The following is a 13467-nucleotide window of genomic DNA, read 5'->3' on the forward strand; positions in this document are numbered from 1 at the left end:
AGAGTGACCTCGTCTCTTCGTGTTTGTGGTTTAACTGCCATCATGGTTTTAGCCGTCATCTTAGCATCCTCACCACCTGAGCTCTCCCCCTGGGTTGCTGCGGACTGGATGTCAAACTGAAGCGAGTGTCGTAAAGTCAGACTTGAACACGCCGAAATCAAAACTTTTACCCGGTTTCACCATGGACACGTTACAACCTCACCGGTTAACGGGTATATTTATATGGACGACTTTATGTCTGCTCAGCAGCGGTCAATCCGCCCCCAACTCCTCGGGCCTGTCTCTAGCCATCCGCGTGCCACTGCGGCAAGGTGCTCGCGGCGAACAACCACCGCCGCTGCCACCTGCCGCCTCCGCGAGCAGGAGCCCTGCGCGCAGGCGGAGAGGAGCGGCGGCGGGCGGTATCAGCTTCGTGGACATGATTGATAACCTGCGTGGGAAGTCTGGCCAGGGATACTACGTGGAGATGGCCGTGGGTTCTCCTCCGCAAAAGGTAGAGGTTTCATTCACAAAGAGTAATTGATTTGATGTCCCCTGACTCCTCAGTGTGTTCCTCATCACTTTTTTTGACCAATGTACACACACCCACTGTAAGAAAATCAATGTAATTAACGCCAGGCACACCCAAAAAATCAATATCTTATCCTTAAAACATCCTTCTTTAAGAGTACTCAGACCTATCAGGCTCGACACCAGCTTGAACTTCTCATTGGATCCAGGGTTATCAATTGGTGCAAGACATACCCTGTGATATTATCTGTATTACACAGTTACCTTAGTGTTGCATCAGTGTGTCAGCATATATGCTCATATATATGTAGTGTTTGTGAGAGTGTACGTGTGTGAATCCCTGTGAAAGTGTGAGAAAGGACTGAATGATACGGGCAGATAATGGAACCATTAATTCTGCAGAGTGAGGACTGCCAGCTGGGTGCAGCTGCGGTGTACAGGCTGGCACACAAAGGGCGAGCACGGAGGGAGAGATGGAATGAGAGGATCTGCTAAAAGAGAAGGAGGAAAAAGAGAAAGATGGAGTGGGGTGACGGGGACAGAAGAACATAAACAGAGGGACAAGGGTCAAAGAGAAGAAAGTGGGAGTTTGAGAGTGGAAGAAGAGGAAGGAGAACCAAGTGTGTGTGTGTGTGTGTGTGTGTGTGTGTGTGTGTGTGTGTGACAGAGGGAGGACGTGGGAGTCAGACAGGCAGCTTTCAGGAAACAAAAGCAATGAGATGGTGAGGGAGATGGAAGGCCGAAGGTGCTAAGCAGAGGTGTCACTTTGCCACTGATTCTTCCTGTGTCGGTGAGAGAGACAGCGGGTGAGACGGAGATCTGTCTGCTGCAGATCAGTCCCCGGCAGCAGAGGCCAGTCAGCACTGACAGACAACACTCTGTGTTGGTGGCTAGAGTGATTGTTATTCTAATCTTTCAGCGCAGGAAGCCAAAGTCTGACGTTAAGTGAAATATAGGCAGCCGTGCAGGAAATCTGTCTTCAAAAAAAATATATCGATTGTAATTTGAGGAACGCGTCAGAGACTGTTTGTTGGCATTTTCTGAATCTTTGTGCTGCAGACATAACCTTCTAAAAAAAAGAAAGAAACCAAAACAGTGACCTTTGATATGTAGCTGTGGAAGTAAGAAAGAGCATCCAAAATTTAGAGGTGTTAAATGCTCAGTGAGGTAACCACCCACAGGAACGCTTTTATTTACTTTCATTTCTGTAATATAAATAACTTTAACTAAAAAGCCAGTCTTCTAGTTTGTTATCTATCATAAATTCTTTATGAGTCAAAAGGGTGTCTTTTTACTTTTGAGCCTGATCATGCCAAAAAATCACTGTCACCCTGGTAACTACCAGCTCGATGGCCCCTGACCTGAGGATAATCAATATGAATTCACTTAAGGGCAAAATCCAATTTTGTTGAAAGCTCGTCAAAACTGTAGCCACCATTTTTCTTTCTCTTGCCTTTATTTTTCTGTGGTGTGAAATAAACATGTGTTTTAACTAACTTTGGGAATTTTTAAGATAGATAAAGGTTTTGTTTATAAAGCTTCTAATTCTCAAAGATTTTTTCATCTGTGTGGTGTGGACGTAGCTCCGAGTCTGAAAAGTGAACCCGGGGAAGACTTACCTTAAACATGCAATCTTTTTAAAGGTCACCAGGGGGCGACTCGTCTGGTTGCAAACTGGACATCCAGCTGTGCAGAAGTCTGTGGGGATTCTTGTCTCTCTTGTTCTGCCACATCAAAAAAACACTGATGAGTTTATGGACTCAGTCACTAGTTTAATGTCTTAATGAGTAAAATATTAAGTTAATTTTGTAAAATTATTGTCATTATCACAGTTAGAAAGAAAAATGATCAAATATGTCAGGGATGTGTGGTGTCTTCAGCTTCACAGTCATTTTCGCCACTTTCTCTTCACTTCTGGTTTAAAAACACTGGGATTGCAACACTGAAAAACACGCAGAGAAGTCTTGTTATGAAGCCTCAGTGGGCGACTTCATAATAGCTGCTTTAATCTTTTATATACAGGTCTGGGAACATTTGGAAACAACCTAAAAACTGTCATCACACTTTGATTAAAATGTGGGAAAATCCTTGTTGATACTTGGAATATTGAGACATCATTCACGAGAGATATGTTTGACATATGTTTAACAGATTATGAGCCAATAAGTCATCTATAAACGGTCAAATACCAACAGTCATTTTTAGATACAGTTAATCACTTTCTGGCAAACGATCATGGCGGAGTCTGCAGCTTGGATATGAACATTATTTTTATTGCACAAATGGATGAGTCCGATGGGAAAGTACAAACTACATCCTGAACAGAAACAACTGTGTTATCCTGAAACACAACTTCAGCTCTTTGGAAACATCTGCACAGATCATATTTAGTTACATTAGTAACATATCATTAATGCTGCAATCCTGAACAGGTTGGAAGTCAGAGATTTTGAGTTCCCAGTCGCAAATGTTTTGTGGAACATCCCCTCAACTCAGATTTTTCACTTGGAAATCACAGCAGCACCACACACCATGAGTTAAGATGGTGGGACTAAATGTAAACAGTGCTAAAACTTTGAATTTTAATCTGTACAGCCACTGTTGTGCATTTATGACTCGTTAAATAAGGCATACACAGAACACTGACCAGAATCCATGAACGTGCTGCAGTAGTTTTTTTAAGCACAAAAAAACGAAAATTGTTTGGCTTTGCTGGTGATACCTGAATGACTCTACCTTGCTAAGAACCAAAAATAACTCCTGTTTTCTGGAACCCAGGAGGAGTATTGACATCCGATTTTCCAAAGTGCTAAATTTATCAGCAAATCCTAGCAAGCTGCACCAATAAACTGTACAAATTGCAATATACAGCCCAAGCAGTGGATGCTAGCATGGAAGAAACCAATGCTAGTGCTGCTAGCACTGTTAAGGCTATCTAAGTTCTGCAAATTAATCTGATATTGTCTGTTTCCAAGGTTATACACAGAACAAAGTGCCACACATTTCTGCAACATTTAATACATGATTTGATGATTCAAGCACCAGGAAAATCCTTAATTACTTTCACTTACCAAAAGTTAAACTTTTTGATAACAAGGCATATGTGTGTCTTCCAAAAGCCATCAAAGCACCACAAAGATGGTCGAGTTCAGATGGTTCAGCTTAACTATCTGTCATGCTAACTGAATTTCGAACTTGTTTCCGATACCTAGGAAATGACTATATATGTGTAATCATTTTGGATGCCACAAAGGGAAAAAATTCCCTGTTAATTTCCTTCTGGTGACTTGGTACCATATTTTCATTGCTGATATTTGTGGCAGCTAGTGGACTTTTCTCAACTTCAGTCAGGGACTTGAAACATAAGACTTTTAAACACAAATAGCTGTTATCCTGTAATATTAACACCGTTTTTTAACAGTATTACAGATGGGCAAAACATTTGCTGCCTACCTTCAGGGCTGAGTTTTATCATTATAATTTTCTATTTACTAATTACATTTTATTTTTATTTCATTTTTACTCATTGTTTTTAATTCTGTTTACTTTCAGTTAGTTTTCAAAGAGGTTTGTCTTATTTCAGGTTAGTTTTTATTTGATTCTGTGTTAGTTTTAATCTTTTAAAATGATTAAAATATGGAGGGCATATGGCGGATGCAAGATTTAGGAAAATCAGTATAGGTCTCATAATATAGAATATACAATATACAATAGAAATGCACAACCTTTTGAAGGCAGTTGTTTCTCAGTCTTTTAGACATCCAGAGTCTCATGCATCAATGACTGATCAGGGAAGTTGTAATAACATTTTTACTAACAATAACTAACAAATACGAAAACTTAAGATACTGCCTCTATATTTTTATTTTTATTAGTTTTCCAAGTTCACAAAATTATTTCAGTTAAATTTCTTTTTGCTTTTTTATTTTTATTTTAGTTAACTGAAATGGGTTTCCAGGTCTAGTTTTAATTAGTTTAGTTTTAGTTCACTATAATAACCTTGTTATTGGACAACTAATGTAGGTAATGTGGCTAATAATTAAATGGCTAATGTGCACCAGTCAGGTTAACATTTATGATAACTGTTCAATACTTCAGTATTAATGAAACACAAGCTTTACTGATCTCTTGAAATTCCTCATAAAAACACGGGTGATAATCTTTAAGGTGCTTCATCAAAGTTTGTTGTGCTGCTGTTCACACGTTCAGCTGCTAGTGAGAGGAGGGGCATTGTGCTGGTCTGCAGAGCTGCAGTTGTTTGTCAGCTAGAGGAGAGGGAGATGGTACTGTTGAAAATGAGTATCTAATCTGATTGTAGTACAGTGGAACCGTGACTTACGAAATTAATTCATTCCCGAGGGTCTTTTGTAAGTCGAAGCACCCATCGCGCCTTTTGAGTGAACGATAGGCTATAGGCTAATTGCTAACTGCAACAACAATACGTCGTTCAAGTGTAACAGCGAAGCGCAAGTACGAAAGCCAAAGGGTTGTCACATGATTCGGAAGGCATTGTGGGCATTGTAGGCATTCTGGGCTCAGCCAATCAGAGCCAGTGGATTTCGTTATGCGGGCATTTTGCCGTAACACAGGCAGAAATATTGCCATTAAGTGCCTTCGTAACTTGAATTTTTCGTTAAATGGGGTATTCGTAAGTCGGAGTTCCACTGTATTCAGTATCAATTATCCAAGTAGCAAAACTTTTTGTCCTATTCATTACAAATGCTGGGTACGGTACCTGTGGTACTGAAAAAAGTTCTCAGAATTTTGGTATGGAAAGGTACCACAAGTATGTGTTCTGGTGACATCCCTGGTGACAATCATGTCAGAATTGCTACTGGGCCAATAATAATGTGTATGGGAATTATGCGTACAAAATGCATTTTTAACTGCATTTTGGTAGTTATCAAAACAAAAATTATTCATAGCAAGTTTATTTGTTTTGTTTTGACTGTCAGTCACACACCCCTGGAGATCCTCAGAGCCAACTTCAAGAAGTAAACTATAGAGTATATAAACCTTTGGATGTACCAGTTTGTATGTGTTAGAGGTTAAGACTGGCACTATAACTCAAAGCACTACATGAATCATTTGGTCAGCGTTGGCCAAATGGTCTTGAATTTTAATGAGCACATACAGAGACACGAAGGAGACACTTTGCATTTATTTATTAGAAGTAATGTTGTGGAAATGACCCTGATCCATTTACAGTAACTTTCAAAAACAGAATGTAGGTTGCATTCTGTTCTCGTAACTGCTAAATGATTTCTCCTCCACAGTGAAGGGGGAAGGGTGTATAATGGATGGAACAGACAGGCACTCTGCCAGAGAGGACAGGAAGACAGATAGAGAGAGTGCAGGGAGAGGCATGAGGTCTCAGTGTGTCAGGATGCAGTGGCTTTCAGTATTTGGGATCCTTGTGTGTGTAGCCCCGCACACAGTGACTCAGGATGCGCGTGTGAAAGATGCAGACCTATAAAGTGTAGTCAGCAAATTTCTGTCCAAGAAAGGAGGACAGAGTGCGTACAGAAATATGGCTGACCGTGTTTCTGGAGAAAGTACAGGTGGATGTCAGTGATGAACATATGTATGTCTGTCTGTGTGTGTGTGTGTGTGTGTGTGTGTGTGTGTGTGTGTGTGTGTGTGTGTGTGTGTGTGTGTGTTGGTAAGATAGACAGTCAGGATTTATTCTGGGCTTTCAGTGCTGGCCCTTGAGACTCCAGCACTTCTCTGGATATTTAAAGAGCCAATCCATTATTGAACAGCTTGCTGTTGGTTCAGTGTCTGCCTGTGTGTTCATCTGTTTGGGTTTCTCTGTGCCACTCTGTCTCTGCTCTCAGCTGAAGTCTCGGCCTTTCTCTGAATTTCTCATTTAACAATAAAATGCAGTCAGAAATGGTGCTGTGAAACGCAGTCATGCATAGTTGTAAATGATCATGTGTAGTATTTTACATAATTAATATGAGGCAGACGTGGCTTATTTCTCTTCTCCTCACTGTCTGCCGCGGTGCTCCATTCATACTTTTACTAACTGTTTTGACCGACTATGCAAAATATGATACTTGCATTAGAGATGCCGACAGAAGAGGAGGAGACGGGGAGTAGAATGGGCAACCTGAGAGGAGGGGAGGGTTGGAGTGGAGACAGAGAGGGGACAGAGAAGGACGTTCAGGTCAAGAGGAAGCATCACAGGACACTACAACAATAGAGTGATGTGTACAGTGAAATCCTGAGGTGAAAAATGAAAGTCAGTTAGAGATGAGGCTAATTACTTGCCAAAAACAGCCTGTAAGACCTTAAACTATCTATAAAAGTATCATTGTTATCTATTGTACACAGCAAATGTAATATTGTTTTACAAGCTTGTGGTATGTGCTTAATAAATCCCTCTCTCTACTTTCCTGCATTCAGTTGAATATCCTGGTGGATACTGGAAGCAGTAACTTTGCAGTTGGGGCGGCTGCTCATCCTTTCCTACGCAGATACTACCATCGATCGCTGTGAGTAGAGACTCAGTCAGATATAGAAGTTGTTCGGAAACATTTTATGAAGGCTGGAGGAGAGTAAAACGAATCCTGCCCCTTGTTCATTAACAGCTCCACCTCGTACCGTGACCTGGGCAGGAGTGTGTACGTTCCCTACACACAGGGGCGCTGGGAAGGAGAGCTGGGCACCGACCTAGTCTCAGTCCCGCATGGACCCAACGCCACGCTGCGCGCCAATATTGCTGCAATCACACAGTCGGATCGCTTCTTTATCAATGGATCTAACTGGGAGGGGATCCTGGGGCTTGCCTATGCTGATATAGCCCGGGTAAGAATCACTCTGTCTTTCTAAAATATGAGAAAAGAAAATCTCAATTCAAACTTTACAAGACACTTACAAATGCCATTATCCAAAGCAACCTAACAGATTAAAGTTAGGGCTAGAAGTTAGATTATGTCTTGACTGCTAATATACTTACTTAAAAGTGACATGTAATGAAATTATAAAGAGGAACAAATGAATGTGAGGACATGCAAAATAGATTTTATTATCACATCATACATCTATATTTAGCTCTTGTGGAAAATAGTGACAGCGTGTGACCAAACTGTCAAGCGGCACAGCATCAGATGTGGGTAAGCGATGTTACTAATCTAGTAAAAGATCAAGAAACTATTGAACTGGTGATGAAAAAAATTTGGTTCATTCTATTTAAACCTAAACCTGTGATTCGATTTTGTTACTGAGATGTCAAAGATCAGTGTCGTTTTGTTACATATGGCATAAATGCCCACTTTATGATACAATAAAAGGTAAGTATATTTTATTCGTGACAGTAAGGTGTTTTGGGGTTTTGAATATGTAATTATTTGGGGCTGTAAGAGTGGTCTGAATTAGGTTCACTTGTTCATGTTTTCAGCCACAATATGTAATAAGTAATATGTGATTAGACAGCAGATCTGCTGATGTGTCAGGAGGAGGATATTTAAGAAACTGAAAACAGGTTGGGACAGGACAAAATATTGACACGGCAATATATTTCATTGCATCCTCTCAAACATTATTTACACAGAGGTGCCAAATATTGATATTTTTATTGAAACATTTACCTAAAAAATTACAGTACTGAACATTATTAAAATCAGAAAACAGTGAACACAGATGATGTCATGTATGGTAGATGATTATCCTATATAATCATCGCTGTATGGCTATACCATTTATATCATGACAGTATTGAATCTGTAGCTATGGTCTGATTCCCGGTCCTATTCTGGATTTATTTCTCTGTGTTTTCCTCCAGCCTGATGAGAAATTGGAGCCTTTCTTTGACTCACTGGTTCGCCAGACTTCTGTCCCCAACCTCTTCTCTCTCCAGCTATGTGGTGCGGGCTTCACACAAAACTACTCCCTGGGCAGCGCTACAGTTGGCGGAAGCATGGTGAGAAACACTTATAGCTCTTTTCTACTCGTACCTACTCGACTCGACTCGACTATTCTTGGCTTCGGTCGTTTTCCATTACAATTGAGCACCACCTAATGTACATGGGGTCGTTATAGCAACGCCCCCGAAACTCCCGTGACGTCATTTGTATCCGACACAAACACAACACAACAATGGGGGACGTTGAGGCGATGGTATACCTGCTTCTCGGTGTAAGGCTGTTTGTCAGATTCGGGTACCATGTGGTGTTTTTTATTTAACCATTGCCCTCGTTGCCGGGTTTCAAAAATGATGGTTTATTTTCGTGAAGAAGGCGCTCTCATGGCTCATCGAGTAACGCCAATGACTAGCCAATTGGTGACATGCAGTCTGCTTACATCACATTTTAGATGGACTCAGATTGGACAGGGCATAAATGGACAACCCTAAAAACCGAGTCAAGGCGAGCAGAGTTGAGTAGGTACTAGTGCACATGTGTTAGGCCGGATTGGACTCTATTATTCGTCTTTCTTTAAGATCATTGGAGGTGTGGATCCATCGCTCTATGTGGGAGAGCTTTGGTACACACCCATCCGCAGGGAGTGGTACTATGAGGTTATCATCGTACGTATTGAGGTAAACGGACAGGACCTGAACATGGACTGTAAAGAGGTGAGGCTCGATAGGTAGATTCCTACCAAAGCTAAAAAAACCACAAACAGACTAATGAAGGATGTGTAAGAAATTTGAAACATGTCTGACTGTGTCACTGTCTTCTACAGTACAACTACGATAAGAGCATTGTGGACAGTGGAACGACCAACCTTCGACTGCCTAGAAAAGTATTCCAGGCTGCAGTCAAAGCTATTGAAGCTGCCTCCTCGGTCAGTACTGATATGCTGTACCATCATGTTTATACACCGCCCTGGTCGTCTGGTTTGTACTGAAGGGATTATGAGAACCAACTAATGTCCTTCCGACCCTGATTTTTCAGACCGAGCAGTTTCCCTCTGGGTTCTGGCTCGGGGAGCAGCTGGTGTGCTGGCAGGCTGGCACCACGCCCTGGCACATCTTCCCAGTCATCTCCCTCTACCTGATGAGCGAAGTCCGTAACCAGTCCTTCAGAATCTCCATCCTGCCGCAGGTAGTTACAGCAGTCTCGCTCTGGATCTGAGTATAATTTTTGAAGCTGGAGTTTTAGAAAGGTCTGAGACATAAAGCAGTATCGCTGAACCTTGAATTCTGTCCAGGTGATGTGAAATTAAATGTTATTTTGTAAGATCTTTTGATAAGAAGATTACATTTAAAAATGTTATTCATTTTCATCATTGGTGCAAGACGCAGTTATGCAAGAATGTAGTTAGCATGCCACACACTGTATGAGGTCTCGACACTGTGTATTCATCAGTAAGTGGAAAGTTTAACTTCCATTTGGACTTTGCACAGTACAAAAACTGTGGTCAGAGCAAACGCACCAACATATGCCGTTCCAGTCCTCATGGAATGAAAGCACAACTAGAAACCGTGACAAAAGAAAAGCACGTTTGAATGTCCTTTGAATATATTTTCTAAAGGTGTAAAAAGTCATTCAACTTTCTTTTTTTGTTGTTTTTTTTATAAATTGAAAGCTGCTCAGACAGACCTTGATGGTGACAAGATTAATAGAATTTGAGATTTCAAAGAAAAGTTCACTGCAATAAATATGTGAGTGGGTTGTGACCTTGATGCTGTCAGCAAAATGAAAAGCTTATTTATTTTACTTTGTGTCCCTCTGTTTGACTGTCTGTAGCAGGAATAACACAGTGAATGACTTTGCTATAACAACTGCATATACAGGAACACTTGAGCTGGAAAAATCCACCACTGTAATCTGATTTTTATTTGTTCTGAATAAGATCCTTTAAATATGAAAACATAGGATCGCTCTCTAGTGGACAGCTTTGCAATTACATCATTGTTTCTAGGTCATAGCTCAGTACTGATCAGCAAACAATATCTGCTACCATTCTAGTGTGGCGTTATATCCAGGATGATCATATTAAACAAGTCCGGTTAGTGAGGTTAGTGTATGTACAGTCAAACTCTATGAGCCAAAAAAATCAGCTTTTGTGTTTCCCAGGGGCAGCTACTGAAGAGGAAGTTGACTTAAATAAAGTTAAAACTGCTTGTTTCAAGCAGAGGATGAGCTGAGGGTGCTTCAGTAAGGCCCGGTACAAATAAATAAGGATTATTTCCCACTATGAATCATACAAAGCTACTCTAACAGGCTCCAAGAATAAAACTGTGCAATAAGAAATTAGGGTGATATGGGCATTTTAGTGAGCTCTCTAGTCTTTACAAAAAAAGTAACCAAGTTACTCAAAACACAAACCTTGTTGTGAGCAGCTGTGAGCAGCTTTGATTTGGGAACTATTTTCTACACGGACATTTCTTTCTGCAGATTGATGTGGTTTATATATTAGGAAAAAAATGCTTTCTACATTTTATACCATTGTCATGATTTCTGGAGACATCGCTGCTATCTCTCGTTTAGCTTCATCTAGCACTTTGACATTGCAATATCTGACCATAATGCACAAACTCTGTCTCTTTGCCTGTGAATTCCTCCTACACATGCAGGAGTTGAGCAACCAGGCTTGACATACAGGTACATCTTAGGCCCCTGAAGGCTTTTGTCTATATCACATACTAAGATGTTTTTTGAATCCGATAACTCAAGAATGTAATTGGTACCATCGGTGGGAGGCTGAGGGGTAGCGCTGGGTGTTGCCAATATTTTTAATATTTATGCACCTCTAACATCTTATAAAAGCATAGCATTGTTTTAATTTCATGACAATGACATCTAATTTATATCCACACATTTTGAATTATGGATGATGTATTACTTCGTCATGTTGCCTATCGACCGCCTAACAATAATCCAGGTTTGATTTCTTTACCTTGTCCTCAAACGCTGTTACAAAATAGCTGAGATGTTTTGTAAAGAGTAAATAACAACAACATGCAATGATTTGCAAATCTCACATGAGGGTGTATTTTAAGAATGAAGTAATGGCGATCACACAAGGGCTGTGCGTGCCTGATGCTGGGTGTCTAACTCTACTTTTTGCCTTTTCCCTCTTCTTTCTTTCTTTTTTTTTTCTTTTGCGTGCAGCAATACTTGCGTCCAGTGGAAGACGTGGCCTCTGCCCAGGAGGACTGCTACAAGTTTGCTGTGTCCCAGTCCAGCACCGGCACAGTGATGGGCGCCGTCATCATGGAAGGCTTCTACGTGGTGTTTGACCGCGAGAAGAAACGCATCGGATTTGCTGTTAGCACCTGCCATGGTGAGGAGCAGGGGATGGAGGGATGACAGAGAAAAAATGGGAGAAAAGAGACGGAGGAAGAAGAAATGTTGGTACTATTGTTCTGTTTCTTGACTACATACAATCCTGTGTTTTTGGTTTTTTTAGTGCACGATGAGTTCCGCACAGCATCCGTGGAGGGTCCGTTCCACGGGGTCGACCTGGAGGACTGTGGCTACAACATCCCCCAGACGGACGAGTCCACCCTTATGACCATCGCCTACATCATGGCGGGCATCTGCGCTCTCTTCATGCTGCCGTTGTGTCTCATGGTGTGCCAGTGGCGCTTCGCCCGCTGCCTGCACCCACACGGGGACTTTGCTGACGACATATCGCTCCTAAAGTGAAAGACGTGGAGGTCATATAAAGACCTGTGCTTGAAAGCCAGGATAAACGTGGACTGTGGTTAAAAAATGTTTTAAAATGTCGGTGCTGTTAAAACAGGAGCTTCGAAAAGATTTTTCAGCTAACGTTAACTAAAGAAACTGGTGACAGCCTTGCCGCCCTCAAGTGTTTTGCAAGATAACTAAAGCCGTTACGAAAAAGCCGTTTTCATCAGCATCAACTTTGCCTGTTTGAGCTACCTATGCAGATCAGCATGGCTATAGAGAGCAGATGCAGGAAAATGTGAAATGAAAAAATAATGATTATAATCTGATTATAAATAGTATATAAATAAATCACAACGATGGATTTGTTTTGTAATTTGGAAAGATTTGTCTCTTAACATTTGGAACTTGAGGAAAGAGCATTTAGAAACATTAAAACACTTTTAATGAAGAAACTGACACGCCAGATATGAATACTGGATGGAGATAATGTAAACATATGAACGTATGAACTGCTCACTGTGTGTGTGTGTGTGTGTGTGTGTGTGTGTGTGTGTGTGTGTGTGTGTGTGTGTGTGTGTGTGTGTGTGTGTGTCTATAGATGTTCTGTTTGTGGCTTATGAGTGAATGAGACCGGTCTGATACACGTGAGCATGCCTGTAGATGTGCGCAGCTGTACTGTAAGTGAGAAGTGTACTGAGAGGTTTAACAAAAATGGAAACATGATACTAGCGCCAGTGAAATTACATATGCCAGCAAATGAATCCTGCAATGCAAAACAAGTATGCATAAAGTGGCTAATTTGATGAAATATCAGATGTTATATTTAAAGTATAAAAATCGGTTTTGCTTCGTGTGAAACTGAGACTACTGAACACAGCAGATGTCACTTTTTGTTATTATATTGATGGCTTCAATTTATCTATTGTACATAAAGGTTGTGCATTCCAGATCATGTGTTTGCGCTGACACACACACAAAACACACAGAGCTTATACCCCTGCATATGACTGCTGATGATGATTTCCACATGTAACAAGAACACATGACAAGCAAACAAACCAAGACTTTATAGGGCTTTTTTCCACAAACACAAACTGAATCACTCACCACATCTTTCAAGGGGGACCATACATGTATGCTTGGACGAAGATACCAGCCCAATGTATGTTATACACTAAAGAACACTATGTATGTCTATAAGAGACCGTTTGTATTGTCTCTGAACAAGGTGTAAATAGGTCAACTCAGAACTGTTTATTTATCTGCCAGGCGCTGGCAGCACTGTTGAACCAATAAAATACTAATTGTAACTGGAAAATGTGTTGTCTATATATATGTATAGGTGTGTGTGTGTGTGTGTGTGTGTGTGTGT

At 40.9% G+C, this 13467-nt stretch overlaps 1 protein-coding gene across 1 annotated transcript; it reads left to right on the plus strand.

Moving 5' to 3' along the window:
• The first annotated feature begins 167 nt into the window (after positions 1 to 167).
• bace1 (beta-secretase 1) lies at positions 168 to 13398 on the plus strand. Its single transcript, XM_031744088.2, has 9 exons — positions 168 to 493; positions 6919 to 7007; positions 7104 to 7320; positions 8297 to 8434; positions 8954 to 9088; positions 9199 to 9300; positions 9411 to 9560; positions 11574 to 11745; positions 11872 to 13398. The coding sequence occupies exons 1-9, from the start codon at positions 182 to 184 to the stop codon at positions 12108 to 12110; spliced, it is 1554 nt and encodes a 517-aa protein (XP_031599948.1). The 5' UTR covers positions 168 to 181; the 3' UTR covers positions 12111 to 13398.
• The last annotated feature ends 69 nt before the right edge of the window (positions 13399 to 13467 follow it).

The sequence above is a fragment of the Oreochromis aureus genome, linkage group 14, assembly GCF_013358895.1.
Source record: "Oreochromis aureus strain Israel breed Guangdong linkage group 14, ZZ_aureus, whole genome shotgun sequence".
In the NCBI taxonomy this organism is placed as follows: domain Eukaryota; kingdom Metazoa; phylum Chordata; class Actinopteri; order Cichliformes; family Cichlidae; genus Oreochromis; species Oreochromis aureus.